We start from the raw sequence: 22126 nt of genomic DNA, 5'->3' as shown, positions 1-22126 counted from the left end.
CAGGAGCCAGCACTGGGCTCATGCAGCCCAAAGAGCCCAAAGCCCAGCCTGGGATGCAGCAAGAGGAGTGTGGCCAGCCTGAGGGCCCACCTTGGATACTGCACCAGTTCTGGTGTCCCCACCATGGGAAGGACCCAGAGCTGTTGGAAGGAGTCCAGAGGAGGCCACAAAGCTGATCCAGGGGCTGCAGCCCCTCTGCTGTGAGGGGAGAGGCTGAGGAGCTGGGATTGTTCAGCCTGGAGAGGAGAAGGCTCTGGGGGGACCTTAGAGGTGGGGACCTACAGGAGGGCTGGAGAGGGACGTTGGAATGTCCAGCAAGAGGACAAAGGGAAATGGTTTTAAACTGAAGGAGAAGAGGTTTAGATTGGGTATTAAAAAGCAGAACTTTAGTACAAGGGTGCTGAGACTCTGGAACAGATTGCCCAGAGAAGCTGTGGCTGCCCCCTCCCTGGAGGTGTTCAGGGCCAGGGTGGAGGAGGCTCTGAGCATCCTGGGCTGGATGAGAGGTGTCCCTGGGCATGGCAGGAAGTTGGAGGAGATGAGCTCTGAGCTCCCTTCTGACCTTCTCATTCTGTGAGAATCACAAACACCACCAAGAAATGGTTAGAAGCTCAGGGCAAGGCACTGAGCACAGGGGGGGTGCTGCCAGCACCAAGGAAACAGGAGACTGCCAGAGCTGGTGTGTGCACAGGATGAACCTGTACCAGTTTACTTTTATCACAGCATCTTTTAACACAGATGAAGTACAACACCCCAGCAAGTGGTGCTTCTTACACCAACAAAGGCCTGCATGAAGGAGAGGTTTTTTCCCCTCCCATTTCAATCTGATTTTCAATACTTTCCAGTATACATCCTCAATCATTTTAGAAGTTTAACTTTAAAGTTCAACTACTTCATAAAACTAAAAGTGCTACAAGCACATTAAACGGGCTGTTCCTCCCTTAGGGCACCACTAACTGACAAGTAATAACTGCAGTCCCTGTGTGTTATCCATCACTTCAAAAAGGGAGCTATCACAGAACTGCATTAACTAATCAGAACCAGTAGTGAAAGAAGCAGGTAAAGAAACAAAAATGCTGCCACAGGGATAGAGAAAAAAAGCAGAAAAATCAGAAATTAATATTGTGACTGTAAAAAAAACACTTTCCAGAGGGCACCATCTCTCAAGCACTGTCAGAGTAGACACAAAAGTCTCTTTAGAAAAGTGGGACTGGGGGCATCAAATTGACTTATGGCCTGCAAAATGCTCTATACAAGTAATCCTTACAGGCTGCTGAGAGTACAAATACACAATCCTGTTTTATTAATGTATTGTTTGTATCTGGTAGAACAACAAAGCCGCAGGAGATCCCCTTCTAAGCACTGAAACAAACAAACAAGAAATAAGAGCTTAAGCCACAAGAATATAATGACCTAAAGCATCAGGCTGCCTCCCACCCCATGTTTTCAGGCAAAGCAACCACCACCTCACCTCAGAAAGCTGTCAGAGTAACATTAGTGGAAAATAGAAAGCTGATATGGCCATGAGCCTTTTGAAGGGGTGAAAGTTGAGGGCATGAAACAGCATCTACTGTATGCCAAAAACTTTCTGCAACCCATCAGCCTGGCAGGAAGGGGCAGCCCTGGGACCCAGAAGGACCAGGTGTGTCCATGGGGTGGCAAAGGAACGTGAGAGATGGGAAAGAACACTACAGAATATTTGCTTGTAAATAAACACCTGGTGGGGGGAGAAAAGAGATGGAGCTGGAGTCTTCCCAGCAACACCCAGGGAAAGGACCAGAGGCAATGGGCACAGGCTGAAGAACAGCAAAATCCCATTTTTAAGTGGAATTTCTACAAGGAAAGTGATTGAACACCAGGAGGAGTTGTCTGGAGAGACTAAGGAGTCTCCATGCTTGGAGATATTCCCACTCAGCCCTCCAAGCTGATCCTGCTCCGAGCAGGAAGGATGAACCAGAAACTCTCCAGAGGTGCTTTCCCACCAGAGCTCCCAGCCAGGAGTTGCAGACTTCTCAAGGGCCTTTCAGGAAAAGAACCAAACCAAGGGCAGCATGCAGACCATCTCCATGGGGAAGGATTACAAACAGCAGCTGTTAAGAGAAGGTTCCCTTAGGCTGGGCAAGCATCAGCTCAAAACAAGAATTTGAGAGGCAACAGAAGCCTGGTTACAGCTGGAGTGGGAGCCCAACCACCATCAGGGTATAATTAGGGCAGATTTAATCACCAGCAATTCAGATCTCAGTGAAGAACTGGGAGCAGAGAGGAGAAGAGCAGTTGAGTATATGGGAACAAATCGAGTCAAGGTGGGGGCAGTCTGAATAACTTTTGAAGTAAACCCATGAAACCCAAGAAGTTCCCAGCAGGGTGCCTGCAGGTCTGCAACGGAAAGCAGGAGCCATCCTCACCCCAACACCACCTTGAGGACGAAGAATCCAAGTCCAGCCCAGGCAAAAGGAGAGCATTCAGCATCCTCAGCCTTTTCCTGATAGAGATTGTGGCTGAAGAGCACACCCCACCAAGAACTGATCTCAGGAACAGAATAAGTGACTATTCAAGGGTTATTTTTTCTTCTCTGAATGCTTGAAAGCCACATGAAGCCTCCTTGGCTGTATTCCAGGCCCAACTGGTCTCCTTGCAGGGTCACAGCAGAACATTTTGCTGAAAAATTGATAATTCTGCTCCGTTCTGCAGCTGAGCAGTGGAGGAGAGACCACCCGATCTCTGTTTCTCTGCAAGGCACCCAACAAAACTGCTGCACGGCTGCAGACCACAGCACATTCAGTGTAAGAATGGAGGAATCCAGCCCTGCAAAAAATCCCAGCAGCCTCCCAAGAGGTTAAGTAGCATCATTCCTCCAGGCACCCACACTTGCTCCGTGTCCCAGAAAGCAGCATCCCTACAGCACCAGCCCTCCCTGCCAAGAAATCTCCTCTCTGTTCCAAAGCTCAGGGGTCAGCAGTGCTTTTTACTCCTGGCCTTGGTCAATCAGTTGACTCCAGAGAAGATGTGACTGATAGAGCACATCACTGGAACAGCAGCAACCAGAAGCACAAAGCCCATCCTTAATAGCCAAACAGCCCCAAATCAGATATCCAAACAGTACCAGGAATGGCTGTGCTGCTCCTTAAGGGCACTCAGCACCTGGAACTGAGTCCTTCCTGCTGGGAGATGTTCCTTCAGGCAAAGGAACAATCTGTTGCTGTGATCCTGTCTCATTTGGATGAACTTGAACTCTCAACCCACAGCCTCAGGTATGGAAAGCAGTTAATGAGCTGCTTGTGCCCACACAGGACACTGAGGCACATGTATAAAATTGTTCAGCTTCTACCCAAATAGCCCTTTCTCTTGCCAAACTTTTGCTCAGCTTATCATAGGAGAGTTCTCTAAAATACAACACGTGGTTTCTTTGGGAGTGTGTGTAGTAGTTGGTCCATTAAAGGCACCTGAATACAGAATGCTGTCTAACAAGTGTCTTAAAAGAAGAAAAAACACAGGCAACCACTTTGGCACATAACTCACTGGGACTTGTTGCCCCAAGTCTTCCTCTCTTTGGAGGACATACAAACCACATCTGTTTTGAACATGTTGCCAACATGGAGATATCCACTGCCTCTTCCACTGCATTCTGAAAACCTTCTCTAACAGGATCCCAAAAATGCAACTCAACAGGGGCCAGCTCAGGCTTCTGTTCCCCAAACACCTGAGGACAAAGGCACAACCAAAAAAAAAAAAAAAAAACCACACCAAAAAAACCCAAAAAAAATAATCCACCAGGATTGGGGAAAAGTAGCATTTTCCCTCTAGGCAACTTTTGCTGAAAATCTTTACATAGATTTCCCCACCCCTCAGAGCTGCTGAGGTGACCCTGTTCCCAGCACCCACTGGCCCAGAGGATGTTAAAACAAAGGACTCAAATGTCAGCTTGACAAACTACTCCCTTCTTGCTTCAATAAACCAGAGGGATTGGGGATGTTTTTGGGTTTTTTTAATGTCTTTTTTTTTTTAAATTCCCTCCTCCTCAACATTCATCTTTTCTTATATCAAATATAATTACTCTTCACAAAACATCCCAGGTCTCATCTCAGGATGAAGGGGGGGGGAGGTGAACACATCAACTGCCCTGGAAGGAGCAGTTTGCTGGATTGAGTTTGGTTGGGGCAGGGGAGAATCTTCCTTCTCCAGTTGGGGCAGGGAGGTGTCTGGAGCAGGACTGGACCTCATGGGACTGCAGAAGTATGGGAGGAAGGGCAAAGAGCAGAAAAACCTCCTTCAAACCATTCCTGAGGTCCTGCAATACCCTTACCTTGCCCTGAGTCATATGACCTTGTTCTTTTTATAAGGCAGAGTAACAGCGATCTATTGTTTGGAAATAAACACCATAAAAAACCAGATTTTTACCCATGAGCTGAAAGCCACATATTCTGAACACTTGTACACCTTCCTGAGACAGAGCTAAAATAATTGTATTGCTAGAAAGTTACATTTCACTCACAGACTAAATCAATCTGTATTTTGCAGATTCAAACACAGGCACTAATTAAACTCAAGTAACAAACCAGATACTCTCAGTAGCAACACTGCTTTGCTGAAACAGAAAAAGCTCTCCTGGGGAAGAAGAAATTATGGCGCAGATTCTAAAGCAAAATCATTCTTACTTTCACACAACTTCACAGACCCTTTGCAGGTCATTAGATGAGGAACAGGAAGCCACTTCAAAAGCCAGCTTTTTATTTCCTATTTTTAATTCCCTCCAACAAAAAGCTCACCCTGCAAAATGACTTTATGGCACATTTTCAGAGCCTCCCAGCTGGCAAGGACCTGCTCTGATCACAGCACAAAACAGCCCAAAAACTGAAATGCAGGCACAACCCCAGAGCCTGGCACAGCCCTGGGGCTCTCATCTCCAGCAGTGGGCAAGCTGCCTGTTCTGAGAGCCAGCCCTGGCCAAGGGAGAAGACATCCTCTGCAAAGACCCAGTTTGGTTCCCTTGTTCAGGTTATGCAACACCCCACTAAGTGAGCAAGTCCTGAATAAAGATATCAAAGCAAATTTCACACTTGGAAATTACTTGTCACGGGGATGTGATCAGAAAAGGAAAAAAAAAAAAAAAAAATCCCTGCAGCCAAGTAGCTGTTCACCATATTCATTAAGACCCATTTCTATGCACAAAACCCCACACCAAGGATAAAAGATCCAACACACAGCAAAAGGCAATCTCAAATGCCAACACACCCCCAAATTTCACAGCTTTCCAAGCCCTTTCAGCTCAACCTGGAGAGAGTCTCTGGAAGAGGAGCGGAGATTGCTTCTGCCTCTCCCAAATCCAGCACTGCTGAGCCTCCAGGCTCCCAGATGAGCTGTGGCACCCATCACGACTCAGGAGAACATCATCAGGGAAGGTCTGTGCCCTTGAAAGAACAACAGATTAATCTGTTCTTTTGGCAACCAGGACCTTCCCCTCAAATAAGGGGCTCATCACTCCATTCGGGCTCATCTATCACTTTGCATCCAGCCCTGAACACAGGCACTGGGGAGATGACATTCTCCTAAAAGTCACATTGCAAATACCTGAAAGCATCTGACTGGCCAGCACAGCAGAGGAGGGTTTGGTTTGTTTTGGTTTTTTCCTTTGAAGATTAACTCAGCACAGAGCACAAAAGTTTTCAGCTTCCTTTCTCCAGGCTAATAGAGTCATTCAAGGAAAAAACCTGAATAGGCTGTGCTGCCTAGGTATCTACTAAAAACATACATTGTTCAAGCATTTGCTATTAATACACCTGCTTAAAGCAAGTTGAGGCTTTGTCTTCATTGCTAAAAAAAGGGCATATTACCATAGGATAATTAACACATCAGCTACTCTGCTGTAAAACCAGAGCAAAGCTCAGAACTTTGATTTCACTGCTAAAAAAGTAAGAATGCTCCATCTCAGCATCTGCCTGCATACAGATCAGCACCCAAGCCCTTGGTCTTCACCCAGGACCTCCAAGCACAACAGTTGTCCCCATGTCATCCCAAGGAGAGAGCAGAAAACCAACCTCATCACCACCAATTTCTTTTAACAACAGCAAGCAAAGACTCTGCAGTGGCTCCAGCTCAATATTCAAGTTCTAATGCCAAAGAAACTTAAGAGGCAAGGTGTTTAAAAAAAAATTAAAAATTATAAGACCCTCACAGACCTGGTACTATCTTTTCATGCAAAAGCCATTCCTGTTCTTTGTGAGAGAACCAGGTAACAAAACCAGATACAAGGTGCTCACATCCAAAGGACTGATTGCTCCTACATCTCATCTGGACACCTGGAACCAAAGTCAGACCCCCTCAGACAAAGGCCAAAGAGCAAAGCAGACTCTAATTCTTCCAGTTTTAATATATGAGTGTACTACTATTTTTTTAAAGACAGAAATCAATCATTAGAACTCTTCTTGTGTCATACAAAGTCAGTTTGTATTGAGCAGCTTTGAAATTGTCTCAAAATTCAAAGAAAATCCTGGAGTGAGACAAGCACACCAGCACTAATTCCTGAGCCAGAATTTTAAATGAGAAGAGCCCCTCAGCCTGTGAGCAGCTCTGCTGTACAAAGCACAAGAATAAATGATCCAGACTGGGCTAAAAAGGAGAAAATAAATCAAATTTCATTATCTTCCCTTCCTAAGCTGCCATCTTAAGTCCCATTTCCCTCCATACTCATTCATCCTTTACTCACCACCTATTGCTTGTAATCTACTTTATTACTTTACACTTCAGTAGAAATTAATCAGTTTATTTAGATAAACATCTCAAAAAATAAAAAAGTACAACAGCATTGTTCCAAAACCTAAAAGTGCTTTTCTTAAGTAAATCCAGAACCATGACAGCTCCTTACCCATTTGCTTTGGACTCTTTTTTTAAGATACTTCCTCTCATAAATCAGCTGTCCAGTTATTGTTTCTTTCTTTTCAGTATTTCTAGGGGAGTGTCAAGGAATTATCATGTAAAATTTATACTGTGGGGAAAAAAAATCCAAGGCAATGTCACTTAAAATAGAATAGCAGTGTTCAAACATATATCAAATCATCAGCAAAAAACCCACTTCAAGCTTGCTGTTAAACAGACCACACAGCCTGACAATATTTCATTTCCTGGGGAACCAGAGTGTGTTTAACACCAGACAGCCACAAAAAACATCAGCACGAGCCTGGGGAGTGCTCCCACCAAACCCTACACCCCTGGAGCAAAGAGGGGCTCAAGCCTGAGAAGAAATGAACTCCTGAAACTGACAGACCCTTTCACCAAGAGGAGCACCCTCAGCAGCACCCCAAGGCTGTGCCCAGACCTCGCTGACTTTGAAAGGACTTAGAGCAAAAAGCTTGACAGGGGATGTTCTGGAGAAGACTCTGAAATATAGGGAAGATCAGGACCTTTTCTGTGTGTGTCTTCCAATGAAGCACAGCAGAGGTCTCCTGGGTCAGAGCAGCAGATGCCACAGCAGCAGGACCTGCCACACAGGTACCAAGCAACAAGGACTCTGTCCAGCCCCAGCTGCTGCTCTGCAGGACACAAGGAAGATGAGCACAGGAGCTCAGCCAGCAGCCAACCCCCTGGGGCCCTTGGCTCCAGCTCATCTGCAAAACAACCCCTACACCAAGGAGGGGCAAAACCCAGGAGGATGACTGGCTTGATTTGATCTGACCATGGAAATGATTTCTACTGATGGGAGGAGGCAGCTCCACCTCCATCTGGGCCAGCACTGAGTGTACAAGGTGACAGAGTGAGGTGCACACGTGCACCTGGGGAACGGAAGCAGCATCCAGACCCAGTCCTATGATGGAGAAGAGCTGAAACAACCCCCTGGAACTTCCCACAGGCTCCTTTCCTTCCACATTTCCCAGAAGGGGCACATGTCCCTACACATGTCCCTACAGCTCCATGCTGCCATCTCCCTCAGGCTCCACGACCCAATGTCTGCTGCTTGGCCTGGGGTGGGGGTGGCTCTAGAGAGGCCCCACTGCACACACCTCATTTCACAGCTGTACTCCTGGCAGTGCAAGGAAGTCATGGGAAGGACAATATTAAGAACAAACTACAGATGAGGGAAGCCCCAAAGAGACAGGGGAGGGGGAATAAGGAGAGGAGCCCTCATCAAACAGTAGAGTGTGCAAAAATCACAGTCATGGAATGGTTTGGGATGGGAGGGATCTTAAAGCTCACCCAGTCCCACACCCCTGCCACGGTCAGGGACACCTCCCACAGCCCAGGGTGCTCCAAGCCCCATCCAACCTTCAACACTGCCAGGGATGGGGCAGCCACAGCTTCTCTGGGAAACCTGGGACAGGGGCTCAGCACCCTCACCCCAAACAATTTCTTCCTCACATCTCATCTCAATCTCTTCCAGTTTAAACCCATCACCCCTTGTGCCCTTATAACAAGTCCCAGCTTCCTTGTGGGTGCCCTAAAACACAGATTAGGGGACTGAAAGAAAAAACTGAATGGCATTCATCTGTGCAAAAAAGAGAAAGTGAGGGGTTAAAACAGCTCAAGAACTGAGTCCAACCTTAGGCAAATGCTTCTGGCTAAAGAATGAACTGAACATTCACCAAAGCCTCTTTGGATCCTACAGAGGAGCCCAATCTCCCTCACATCAGCTGCCAGGTGTTCAGTATTTTTAAGCCATCCCAGTAGTTATTTATACATCCAGTCAGAGACTTGGATGTTTCCTTACAGACCTCTGGAACTGGAAATCTCAGCCAGGAAAACAACATCTCACCAAAGTTTTAGAGACTCCAGAAGAATATTCCTCAAAAATCAGTGCTTTCTGCTCAGCAATGGGAGATACAGGGAGAAAGAAAAACCTGCAGTTTAAATCACCTGGAAATAATAATGGTTTAAGTGAGCAATTGTGGGATAATCAAATGTGGAGAGGCATTACATCTTTAAGGTAAAAAGAGAATCCTTGCCAGCACTTCCACAGGTCTAACTCAGAGGGCAAGAGCCAGGGCTGCAGAGAGGAGGGAGGGGGGAAGCACAAGGCACCCCAGGGAAGGGGCTGCTGTAGTTAAGAGAATGAACTGACACTTGTTATCTCAAGGAGCAAGAAACCAGCAGTGCTACTTCAAGACTCAAACCATGAAAGCAGAGATCAATCTGCTCATAAAACCATAATTACCTTGTCAGAAAGCACACTCAGTCTGCAGAGCAAAGGATTTTTATTATTTTTTCTTCTGGGTTTTGTCCATATCATCTAAAAATAGAGCTGGAAGCCCCATCACAATTTGCTGAAACCCACTTCATTTAATAATGAACAACATCAACAAGGAGTCTGAAATAAATTTCCTATTGATTAAACAATCCTTGCAAGACCACTGCTCTTGTAAAGCCCTGACTCAAGAGTCAAGCTCTAAAACAACAAACATTATGGAAAGGTAAATAAGGCTTTAAACTTTTTGACTGCTCATCCTATTAAACAGCCAAGCTCCAGCTTGAGTTGGGGACTAGGAGCATTCCTGTATGGTGCTGGGCAGAGCAAGATGTGCCAGGAGGGAACACTCCTTACCCAAGCACATATGGAATGGATGCTCCACATGGGCAGATTTGTGCAAGCAGCCCCTGAACAGCCCCTGAACAGCCTCTGAACCCTGAACTTGGGGTCTGGAGATCAATCTGCTACAAAACAGACATTTGAAAGGGACTGCTGTTCACTCACCCTCCTCCAAATGCTTCTCCCAGGTACACCAGGAGGGTTCAGCTGCCCCTGCAAGCTTTGTACCTGGGTCTTTTTTTCTAGCAGTTGCCCTCTGAGCTTTAACCAGAGGAACTGGATTCCCTCCAGTTTCCACCAGTTTACAGGATCACTTTCTACAGACCTACTCTGAGAAGGTTTGTAGAGCATCACCACTTCAGAGCAGGCAGCAATACCTGAACCCAGCAAGTTCCCCCCGTCACCCCAGTGCCACAGCCAGGTCAGCACCATCCTGGCAGCTCCCAGGGCACACATCACTTGCACATCACCTGAAACTCCCAAATCTTGCATTAAAGTATTCTTCTAGAGACCTAGACTCCACAAAAACCCTTCAGATCCTCCTACTTTCACAGAAAACTGGACTCTTCAGAAGAGACCTACAGGGTGGTGAGGCTCCAAGATTTTTAAGCAATTTTCAACATGAAGCCAGCATGAAATAAATGCAAGGAAGCAGATGGATTTGCACAGATCTGTACACAGCTGCATTAGCACTGTGGATCATCACCCAGGGCTAACTAAGTAGTTAGAGGAGACCATTTACATTGTACCTAATATCAGTTCCTCCACCAAAGAGATTAATGAGCAGCCAAGAGCTCTTCTGGAGATCCCCAAAACAGTCAGCACAGTGACTGCACCCAACTATTGCACTTAGAAATGGCTGAACAAATCTGAGAGAATCTGAGTCCACCCACCACACAGGCCTTAATTGTGTTTTTAAAAAATTAAATTAATAAATAAAAACAATTTTTAAAAGTCTTCCATTTTCCAGTTTGTTTTTGTCACTGTTACTAGTTCCCAACTCTGTATTCAAGTATGTATGAGATAAACTCCACAAATTTTTATGAAAGATGCTTCAGCAATTTAGCACTTCAGAGCAGAATCTAAATCCCCATTTCAGAGTTCCTGTATTTTTTACATTGTAAAATCTAACAGCACTTTCATCCCGAGAGAAAATGCAGGACTTGGCACTCCAACACTTAACTTGCAAATCAACAAAGGCTGCAGATGGGTTCCTTCTGCACCTATGGGAACACTGGATCAGCCACATGGTTTGGGAGGTCACAGACCACCCCAGGGATCACATCACATTTACACCCACCAGCAAGTGCCCAAAGCTACAAGTGCTCAGCACACACCACCAGCTCCCTTTGGAATTTTCAGGGTGGAGAGTGGCACAAAGGAAGAGGCCAAGGCACAAACTTCCACATGCAACAAGAGCAAACAGATGGTTTGTTGCTAAAAAGCAACCTGACAAAGGAAATTTAGGGTCAGATTTGGCTCTTGCTGGCACACAGGTAACTCCAAGCAGATGAACTGGGAGCTGAGGAAGCAGATTACTGACCAGCAGAGCACTGAAATCACAGCTGTGCCCTCAGCTCTATTCCACCCACCTGCTACAGGACCTTCCCCCACAAAGGAGGAACAGAGGAAGAGACCACGTACTTCTCAACTACTTCAGCCCCAAAGCAACTAAATTAGGTCAGATCATCCTGAAGCAGAGGAAAGCCTTCCCAAACCCCACCCCAATAGAAAACATGCAGCACTCAACAGGCCCCAAGTCCATGTGTGTCTCCAGCTGCTTCTGCCAGCCTGGACCTCTGTCATCCAAACAGACCTGCACTACTCAGTCCACCACTGCTAATCCCTCATGAGAGGATTTCTCACCCCTAAAATAAAACCAGAAAGTCTTCCTGATTCCATTTGCATGAGTCTATGAGTGTGTTCCCTCTGCTTGGGAGGAGAACCAGCACACATGTTACCACACTCCCATAAAAATCAGTTTACTTGCTTGCAGTGGCTTCGCCTCAGCTACACACTCACCATCCAAAAAAGAGAAAATTGATCATTCTTGCAGCTTTGTCAGCTCATCTTTCCTGAAATGTCAAATTAATAGATTCAATGAACCCAATAAATGCTTCTTACTAGATCCATCATGCTAGAGCCATTGATAATTGGTCAGTGAGTAAAGCAATCCAACAGCTAATGCAGTTAGAAGAATGGAATATTATGCAATGCTCTGCACAACCCCAATCTATGGCATTTGGCCCAGTTACTTCAACTTTATAGGCTTAAATAAAACCATGTTTTTAAGTGCAACTACAAGTTTCCTTTGCCTGGTTGCCACAAGCAAAATTTTAGGCTCTCTCTTCCCATTTTAAGAGCTCACATAAAAACACACACATGCTCTGTCTTCTCAGGGTGCTTTCACATGAAGACTACTCCCCCGTTTCACAACTAAAGAAAGAAAAAGTGAGAACACATCCCCAAGACCACAAAGTCTGATGGGGGAGCTGGGAGTCCTGGCTCCCAAAGCCAAGCCCCAGAGCAACCCTTTGCTAGAGACTTGGTTAATAAATAACAGAGGGCTGGAAGGGGGAACAGGGACTGGAAGGGGGAACAGGGACTGGAAGGGGGAACAGGGACTAGTTTGAACCACGTTCTCTAAAAGCCAAGTCTGGCGTCTCTCATGCAGTCTCTAAGGAAGAGCTGAAGGCAAAGGACAGATCACATTTAAGAAAGGGTAAGAATAGCAAATTCCTCTTAAATGTTAAGTAGCAGGAAAGCCAGGCAAGCTACAGAACACACTAAAGAACACATTACAGTTAGGGAGCAAAAGAGAAGAGAGAACTTGCTAGAGGAGGAGGGGGGCTCTCTGTTTCTCCCATTTCCACTTGCCAGGTCAGACCCATTCCTGAATGCCCCGGGGAAGGGGTGAAGTGAGACAAGGGCAGCTGGGCAGCCCCTCTGCAGCTCTGCCTGCTCCCCTGGCAAGAAGCAGCATTAAATCATGGGTCTGGCTACCCCAAAGCCCCAGGCAGTAACAAGGAGGAGGGAACTGATGTGGGTTAACACAAAGCAGTGAACAAGGACAGAGACAAGGGGGATTTTATTTTCCCTTCTATCCTCAGTGAGCAGCCAGAGGCTGCCTCCCCCCAGCCTCACCAGCCTGCCTTCAGGTGACCCCAGAACAACCCCTAGCTTGGAAGAACAGATCCTTTCATTTGTCAGGTATGTTTATGAACATTTTTCCCCTTTTCTTGCCTGCAAGCAAACTAAGAGGTACTGGAACAAGCAGAAGAAAGAAGATTTCGCTCTCTCTGCAGCCAAGAATCCCGTGCTGAAGCCTCAGTTGGATCGCTGCTGGCTGGAGGCTGAGCTGAAAGGAGATATCATTCAGAGACACTAATTTAATATTAACACTGTACCTTTGTAACACTCATCATATTGCATTTCAAACAGCTCATGCCAGAAGTCTCATTAGCAAAACCATTAAAACAAGCACACAGCTGGTGGAGAGCATTTGCTGTGCAGAAGAGTCAAATTCTACTAAATTTATAGCAGCAAAATTGATTACTGATTCTAACATCTGTTGCAAATTTTACATTCAAATTCTCCTTTAAAAGTCATTTGGCTCAGAAGCATCAGAGCAGACTACAAAACCAGTTCCCCTCCTCCAGTAGCCACATAAACTCCATGCAAATTAAATGTGTTCTTTTCATAAATGGAATTGTTAATGTCATGCATTATATAATTAGCACTAAAAGGTGCTCAAGATGTAACAATGTATTTACACTATGTTTGTAATCATACAGAGAAGAAAGGATCACACTGGGAACAAAAAACCCTAAAGTAAACAGCGGCAGATGCAAGACTGAGAATGTTTAAATGTGCAAGCTGGCATCTTTATCATCCAGAAATGGAAAATAAGCTACCTGTAAGGAGTGTGCAAATGCAGAACTGGAGATGGTAATAGGAGATGCTTCTGTATTTCACTGGAGACACCATCTTATATCTCACCTTCCAGCAACGAATACATAGCCACAGACACCAAATCCACACACTGCCATATACATGATATCCTAGGACAAGCAGAGCTAAGAAATTTCCTTTATGCTCCTTTTGTAATAGCAGGAAGGAGAAAAAAAACAGAACCAAGACATTTGCTGTACCTTGCCCATAGCCCCATGGCCCTGTTTCTCTACAAAATCTTAATTCCCTTGGAGTAGGGAAAGAAAAAAAAATAAAATCAAGGGCAAGGCTTTACCTGCAATCAAAAGCAAGAGTTGAGTGTGATGTCTAAAGACATGAACTTCAGAAAGTGTCAGTGAGCTGTTTCTTTTCCTTCTTTGTGACCCTCCTGGAAGGACAGGAAGGATAATGTTCCACTTCATCATCAGTTCCTGCAGTGCCACAATATCTATTAACCTAAAGGGGTTTTTGCTCATTTGCTTTGTGTGTGGCTCCAATCTGTTTAAGAGAACACTGGCACCTGTCCTCTGAAAGTTAAAGCAGCTCAGCAGTGCCTACTTGGTGTCTGGCAGCACAGCAAGTACTGCAAGGGGTAGAGTGGAGTGAGCAGATTGGACAGGATTTATCATGATGAAGTCAAGAAGACACAGACAGAAGAGGTGACACTATGACAAGGTTGTATCAGTGCTCCTCAGAGCACATGAGTAACACCAGGGACCTTTTTCCCAGTGTTCCTCTAGTCTGGTCTGGTTCCTCTGGTCTGGTTTTCTTCTCAATTTTATTTGGAGGGTAAAAGACACATAACAAGAAACAAAGTGAGCTGGGTGAGAGTCCACCTGCTGCTCAACATGAGCCCCTCTCAAAAACCATTTCTCAGCATAGAAAATCATCTCAATGAGAATCACCCCAGAAATGGTAAACCTTGCTCCAAACAGCAGTGGACAAAGAGAGCTTCTTGCTGTTTGTTTCAGAAAGAAGTAGCACAAAACTTTAATTTTTATTCTTGAACAAATCACCAACATGCTTCATGATGCTGTCAAACCATACTGGGAAAAATCATTATTAAATGCACTCCTTTCTTAAAGGCTTCAGAATTTTGTGGAAAACATCCATTAAAATCATTAAGTCCATTATCTGTGTAACTGCTTCACAAAGACAACGGATCTGAAACCCACCTGGGCCTGGGCCCTTCCATTTCCATTTTTAACAAAAATCAGTCTGCTTTTTGGTGGCAAGAAAGAAAACAGGCAAGAAGTTCACCCTCTCTCCCTTCTCACCTTGGACTGTGTTCTCTCCTTTCCTCCCACTTGTCTCTTTGGATTCTCAACACAATCCAGCAGGAGCTGTCTCTGAGCATCCATCCCTGCAGCACCAGGGCAGCCAGGCTGGCACAGTGGGGAGGTGATGGGAGCCCTTGCCAAACCACAGCACAGCAGCACAGCCAGGTACAGCTTATGTTGTTAAAAACTCCCTTCTCCCACTGGTGTTTATTTTTTAAACCATGCAGAAATCAAACCTCTCCATGATTCTTATTAGCAGTGACTCATATCAGCTGCAATAATGCCAGCTTGTTTCAGTCTCAGGAGAAATGAATAAGCCAGGAGGGTCTGTCAGGCAGTGTGAAAATATGGGACTTGTATTCTGTTTCTAGATATATTAGCATCACATTCCCAACACAACACATCAGCACTTCCCCAGCTAGACTGGAACAGGAGCTTTATTTCTGGAGCAGTAGCAGATCCATTTGCTTTCACCACCTTTCATTCACTGATCAGAGTCCTAGAAGAGGGTGCTTAACATTAAACAAGACACCAAGCAGGAAAACAGAAAGGTGCTACTGCCCAGAAGCAGTTCAAGAGACTTTCTGGATAGCAGAACCATGTATTACGAGAAAAAACCAGAACAAACAGAAGCTTCCCCAAGACTTCTTGCTGTCCCCCATGTGCAATGATGCAATCTACAGCAGAGAGGGGCTGGCAGAACAGTGGATTATTACCAACTGCAGCAACTTTTAATTGACTCTTGTGATATCAATGTTTCAAGGACCCTTCAAAGAGCATTTGCTTTGAGGAAAAAATGCACCTGCTAGTTGAGGTTTTTTTTCCTCTCCTCTTCACCTTGACCAGGGTATTTTTAGCTGTGTGGACAGACTTGCCAATACTTTCACCTTCGATTCTTTGCAAGGGAATTTCTGACAACACACAGCAAAGAATGATCCATATCCATCCAGAGTCAGAGCTAGAAAGCAAGAAATGATGGGCAAAAGCAAGCTCCCAAAAAGGCTCTTTCAGAATTTTTGCCTTCAATTTTTTAACTTCCCTTCTTTCCACAGCCTCCTCTACTGGCACAGAGAAGTTACTGAGTTAGCACCTGATTTCAGTGGGCTCACAGCTCAGGATGAATTGTGCTTAACAGCATCAGCCAGCACACTCCCATGCAAAGAGCTGGATCTGCCTTTGCAAAAGAAAACATCACTCAATTACACAAAGTCTCCCAAATCTACTAATATAAGTGCATTTGGCAGAAAATGGGCCAACATTGTCATCTCAGAAGAGAGGAAACTTCATTATTCAAATGCAACAGTCTCTCTTGTCTGTTCATCTCAGCAGGTAACATGTCACCTCCTGCCAAATCAGTAAACAGAAGCACTTGCTCCCATCAGAGCAAAAGAGGGAAGCCACACTCACAAAGACTTCTTCCTATTAATTTATATGATGCCAGGACCACAAGTGCTTCATTAATTACTACAGAAACTGTTACATGGGAGACTGAGCTCCAAGCTGACAGTAGCAGACAGGATCCCAGGGGCCTTTCAAGGTCACTACTGAGCTGCCTCAGACAAAGTCCTACAAACCACTGGCAGTGTCAGGGGACAGCCTTGGTGTTTCCCTCAAATTGACTGTTTTGGTTAATCTTCCAGAAGGAAGCAGATTTCTATGTAGCAGGAGGGCAGGTAAAGTCAGTAAACTCCAGCACACATGTTTTAATGTCCTTTATGTCCTGCAATTTCAAGGGAACCTTTCAGAACCAGTGCTAAGAGCCAGATGGAGAGGTATGGCTCTTCCCAGGCTTCCCTGAATTTCCAGTTTTCCTTCAACAGCCCGTTCAGTTCCTCATTAGGAAATCTTGTATTATTTTATAATCTCTTCATCTCTCATAGTGTCTTACATTCACAGCAAAGGTTAGTGTCCCAGTTGACACACACACATTCCCCTTTTGTCATTAAATTTCTCCCTAAATGGAAAACTAATTGAACTTGCTGGACTTTATAGACCTTAATGTACAAAACAAGTGAACAGGCTCCCAACAATCCAAAATGCACTGCACTGCTCCACTCATCTCAAGCCCCACTGTCTTCTACTTTTGCCCTGAGCAGGCGAGATACAGAAGAAAAGGGGGAAAAAAAAATGAAAACTATTCCTAAGTGGGTACCTTTTCAGACAAGGCCTTTAAACTGTCCAGAAACCTCTGCCAGAAATCCTTGAAGAGGGGTCGGTCGATTCTCTTCAGGCTGTCTTTGGTGCTGGCATCCACACTGACATACAGCTGTGTTACTGGCTCAAGGTTCCTTGGAAATAAAAAGAAGGGAATAGCTGTTTTCAGACACCACTGCTGACTGAATTTTTGTTTTCCTACCAAAGCACCCATAAAATACAGTATCTGTGAACAAGCTGCTCTGCTGGTCCAGTAGCAACAGTAACTACACAGCATTTACAGGGAAAACTATCCAGCCCAGTGGTTCATCTCTGCCAAGTGACCATCATATTAATAGCAAGACATTGCAACCTACTTTCAACAAATAATACTTCCTGAAAGCAAAGAGCATCACATATATAGGTATTGGCTGACATTTTAATTATCTTTTCCTCACTGAACTGGAACATTTTTCACTCCAGTGGAGCTGTAACGCACTCAGAAAGGCTCCCCAAAGCAGCTGCCAGGGCTTCATATGAGGCACTGAAAAGCTCTGCCTCTCACTCCAGCCCCCATGGTTAAACCCCACAGAGCTCAGTCCCTTCTTCAGGCTCTGTTTGTCCTGTCCGATGGAAAAATAACTTCATTTAACAGAAATACAGCAGAAATCCAGCCAGCTTCTACTGCTGGACTCATTGAACTTACCTGACCTGCAGCTGCTATCACTCAAATGATTTTCAGAAAGGAAATCAAAGCTGTTTAGAAAAATAAACCCAAGCACAACCCCTCAAGTGTGTTCTCCTTCCTCTTTCAAGTCTCTTATTTCTTACAAATCCTGCAGTAAAGTCTTTCTGGTCACATAAGGCCAGTGAACAGAGCACCTGCAAACCCAGCCCCGGTAACCTGTACAAAGATTAACCCTCCTCTGCTGTGGGAAGAGTCTGGGCTGAGTCGAATCCTTCCAGAAAATCCCAAGGGTATAAAAGGTGAAGCAGCAACACTGCAACCTGTAAGCAAAGGACTAATGAAGGGCATTAAGAGGAACCACCTAAAACAAGCTCCCTCATCACAATAAAACACTGGAACAGCCAGGGAGTGTAACATAGGTTCCCATCTCTGGGATCTGCCACCCTGGTGTCTGTGAGATGAAATTTCCACCTCCCAACTGCACCACGTAACAGTTTTAAGGGCACCATTTTGCAAGCATCTTTTGTGAAGGCTGTTAATGAGCAGCCTATAGTCCCAGCTTGATTTGCTTCTTTAGAAGATGAGAAGAAATTAGAAACTATTGTTCAGCTGCCAAACAGTGCCACCTAAAAATACACCAAACCCCCCAAGGTGATAAAGTGCCAAAAACTATCCAGAATGAGAGAGAGCAGAGCTCTTAGTGTCCAGAAAAATCTATTTACTTGACATGAACACAAACAGTTTCTCTAAACTTACTGTCCCTCTATGTATTTAGACAGAAGAATGAAAAAGCCCAGAACAAATTTAATATTTTAGGTTGAATAAAGTTATTTTGTAAACAAGTTTGTCTGGATTGGCAGCCCAAAGCCACAAACTCCAAGAATGACCAAATGTTCTGAGTCTAAGTGGATTGAAGTATTCAGTTTCAAGGAACATAGCCAAAACACTCTTTTCTTCACTTAATGCTGCATTTGCCTAATTAAAAGGGGGCCCAGTGAAGATGAAGTGATTGTTTTTCAAAACATTAGCTGAGAAAAATCATCTCCTCTCTGAGGATCTGTCGTCAGGACAGGCAGACTCAGTGCAGTCATACCAGAGAAAATTAAAGAATTAAGAGGACAAACCAATGAGGGATTTCTGCCCCACACTGCTCCAAAACAGAGTGATCCACAGGGCCCTGCCATGGCCAGGACTAGAGCCAGGATGACCTCGTGCACGGTCTGCTAAAGGGAACAAGGAGACAGGGCAGTGATGGGTCCAGACAGCACCAGGGAAAAGCAGAATTGATGCTCCCAGAGCACTGCTACATTTCATCATTAAGAGGAAATTTAGTTGCATGGTAGTAGGATGGATTTTTTTAATGTTCCTCAATTTTTTGGTTGTAATTTTTAAACTGGCTTAGACAGCAGAGTTCTGATCCAGAAGCTCAAGTTCACAGTTCTTACCACTTGGCCAGGAATTATGATGTGTAGCATAGCACAAAACCAGAGCAATAAACTGACTGCAGGCCACCAGCCATGAGGTGGTTTCCCCAGCCAGCCAGGATGCTGCCTAGTCAACCATCCAATGGGAAACATCAATATAATATGAAAATGCCCATTTTTATAAGTAATAACAAACAACTGCTCATTACTGATGTTCATAAATGCAAACACATACACAATGGTATTGTTCACAGCCACTAATCAGAAAGCAGAGGAGGATGAAACATGAGCCAGGTAACCACTCAACACAAGTTCATGTGCCATGAAACCTCCTTCACCTGGTGAGGACATGGATGTGCCTGGAGGAGGACAAAGCTGCAGCCCAAGCAGAAGAGGAGGAGAGAAGGGAGGAAAGCACTGGCAGCACCAGGCTGGAGACACAGCCAGAGGGTCCTAAACCCAATGAACACCCCAGGCCACACTCCCTGGCTGCTCACTGAATGCCAGAGGGTGTGCTGATTATTTTAGGAATAACTTTGAGACTCTGACACCCCTGTGCTGACAAGGGAAAAGTGAGCTTGCTGCACACTTCAGTTCCCATATTAAGCAACTCATTTGCTTTGATGAGCCAAAGATCAGTTGCAATTTTTAAGACAGCAAGACTAGCATTTCATCACTTTCTTTTTTGTTTCTTTTTAAAAACATTCAGCAGATCCTAAGAGATGGGGCTCCAAAATACATCTCTCTTTTTAAAATGCTATTTTTAGGAAAGAGCAATTTCTGTCTACCAGGCACATAATACAGGACTTAAAGTAACTTGATTACACAATTATTCAATCATTTGGAATGCCTTTGTAGTGTATAATTACTCACTCAAAAACTGCATGCCCTCCCCCTTTCCTGCCATATTCGGACCACAAGAAGGAAGTGAAAAGGAAGCTTTACCAGAAAGTGCTATCAGAAAGGCATTGAGCTGAAATGACATCCCAGCCCTTCCCTGCACACAGCCCTGCTGCTTGGTCACCATCTCCAGGATTGGACTTTGCCAGCTCTCTGTCAGCTGCTGACAATGCTCTGATTGTTCCCAGCCACCCCCCACACTGCCTTTCCTTTCTGCATTGCTTCAGGTAAAAGCAGCCTGGATGTTCAAGACCACCAGAAACATTTTGCCTTTGTATTTTGTGAGGTCATCAAAATGTTTTAAATTCAAGTTCCTCCGAGAAGGAGGTTAAAAACTACTTTTGCAGATGTGTGTCCTTTTCACATGTTGTTACACTGCACTCCAGGTCCTGCTGGAGATGCTGGGCTGTATAGATCTTTAGTTTGAGCCATTACAGCTGGTCTTATGGAGTTAGAGCAAAGATAAGACTGCAAGGGAAGCACACAAGCCAGAAAAGCAATTTATGAGTTTGCCCCTGCCCCAGCTGTCAGAAACACTCCCACCAGTTACTTGTGTCCCCAAGCATGAAACGCAGCTTGCTTGCTGCTCTCCTTCCCTTGCACCTCCAGGAGATACTTTATTACATTCTCTTCACTTTCAGAAGTAATCACACTTTAAGAGATACAGAAAAGAAAATCAAACTAGAGAAGAGAAAGATGAGAAAATGCACAGGGGAGATGGAAGCTAAAACCTAATAGATGCTGAGTGGGCTTTTCCTTGTCAGTGCTCACTCAGAGCTGCTGGTGATGGACGACAAAACGGAATGAAAACAGAAGTCAACACTCAAATGTTTTGGCAGGGAGATATTTTGTCCAACTCCTACCGAATCTCATCTGGGAACTGTGCATTTGTAACCAGGAAGCTGGAGATGCCACGCTGGTGCAGGAGCTTCACAAAGTGATTGATCTGTGGGTACATGATGGGCTCTCCCACCAGCGAGAGCGCGCAGTGCTTGGCTGTCATTGCTGCTTCCAAGCGGTCTGCTCTCACCCCTGACACACCTGCAGAAAGAGGGAAAACAGGATTAAATCAACTACAACCCCAGCCCAAACCAGGAATCTGGATCTAAAATACCCCTTGGAACACAGAAAGCTGAGCAAAACCATCTGGAGACTTTCCAGACCAGAGGGGACAACAGGCCCCAGGCCAGTGGCCATCGAGCCAGCTCTGCTTTAATCCACAAAGCAAGACGTGCACAGACACAGGGAGCTTGGTGTGCCTCCTTAACTATTGAAAACAGTTCTCTAGTCACATTTGAGTCAAGCTTTCCCTTCTTGGGCGACCAAGCAGAGCACCAACCACCAGGTTTGAATCCATCCCGGCAGCTACACGCAACAGAAATTCACAGGGGATGAGTTCAAAAAGAAACTCCAACACGTGACACTGTCCTGAACATCTCAGCAAGAGACAATGCAGAACAAAGAGCAAAACACAAGGAGCTCAACTGTAGTGTCCACGTGAAAATGCTGTCTGGAGGTTTAACCAATCTGAGTTACATTTATCATACCCAGGGGAGAGGCAAACACTTCTCTAGCCCATCAACATCCAGCTCAGTGCTCAGGAGCCCACATGAAATCATCTGACTACAAACAGGCTTTTGTTCCATATATGTCACTTCACATTTCCTTGACATGCCTTGATGTACTAGAATAATATCTGAGGTTTTAGACATGGGGTTAGTCTTTTCTTTTTAAAAAAAAAAAGAAAAGAAAAAAAAATAAAGAAAAACAAAGACTTGAGTTTGAAACCAGGTCCCCATCTCACCTCTCGTTGCCTAGATGCTGGAGCTGAAGCAGTACAGCAAATTACATGCTATGCTGCAAAGCAAAGATAAAAAGGTGTTCATGGATATTGCTTCAGCCTCACATAGAAAAGCTGGTTTGTGATCAGAGGGAAGCTTAGTGCATTTTAAATAAGGCAGGCATGGTCCTGAATAAGTGACAGGACTAACAGTTATTCTGCAGAAACCTGACAGGTCTAAATGAAAACATTATTTTCAAATAAAAAGAAAGAAGCATCTCAAGCACACACTGAGATTAAAGGACTAACTTTTATGTTCTTTAAGCTACTGTAAGTCATTTTTGGAATTAATTTCTTTTCCTCAGCATTTTGCAGCTGGACTATGGTAATTACCATGCCAGATTTATAAGCAGACAGAAAAAAATCCCAACAGCCACCAAAAAGTTTGAAAGTCAC

The 22126-nt window shown here is 44.9% G+C and overlaps 1 protein-coding gene across 1 annotated transcript in view; it reads right to left on the bottom strand.

Annotated features, from left to right (window-relative positions):
- The window catches only part of TYW1B (tRNA-yW synthesizing protein 1 homolog B), a 104299-nt gene that overhangs the window by 34678 nt on the left and 47495 nt on the right, over positions 1-22126 (bottom strand). The window contains 2 exon segments of the mRNA XM_030462417.1: positions 16898-17033; positions 20754-20931. Coding sequence (XP_030318277.1) covers positions 16898-17033; positions 20754-20931 — 314 coding nt within the window.

This window comes from Calypte anna, chromosome 19, assembly GCF_003957555.1.
Source record: "Calypte anna isolate BGI_N300 chromosome 19, bCalAnn1_v1.p, whole genome shotgun sequence".
NCBI classification, from domain to species: domain Eukaryota; kingdom Metazoa; phylum Chordata; class Aves; order Apodiformes; family Trochilidae; genus Calypte; species Calypte anna.
This window is presented reverse-complemented; position numbering and strand designations above follow the sequence as displayed.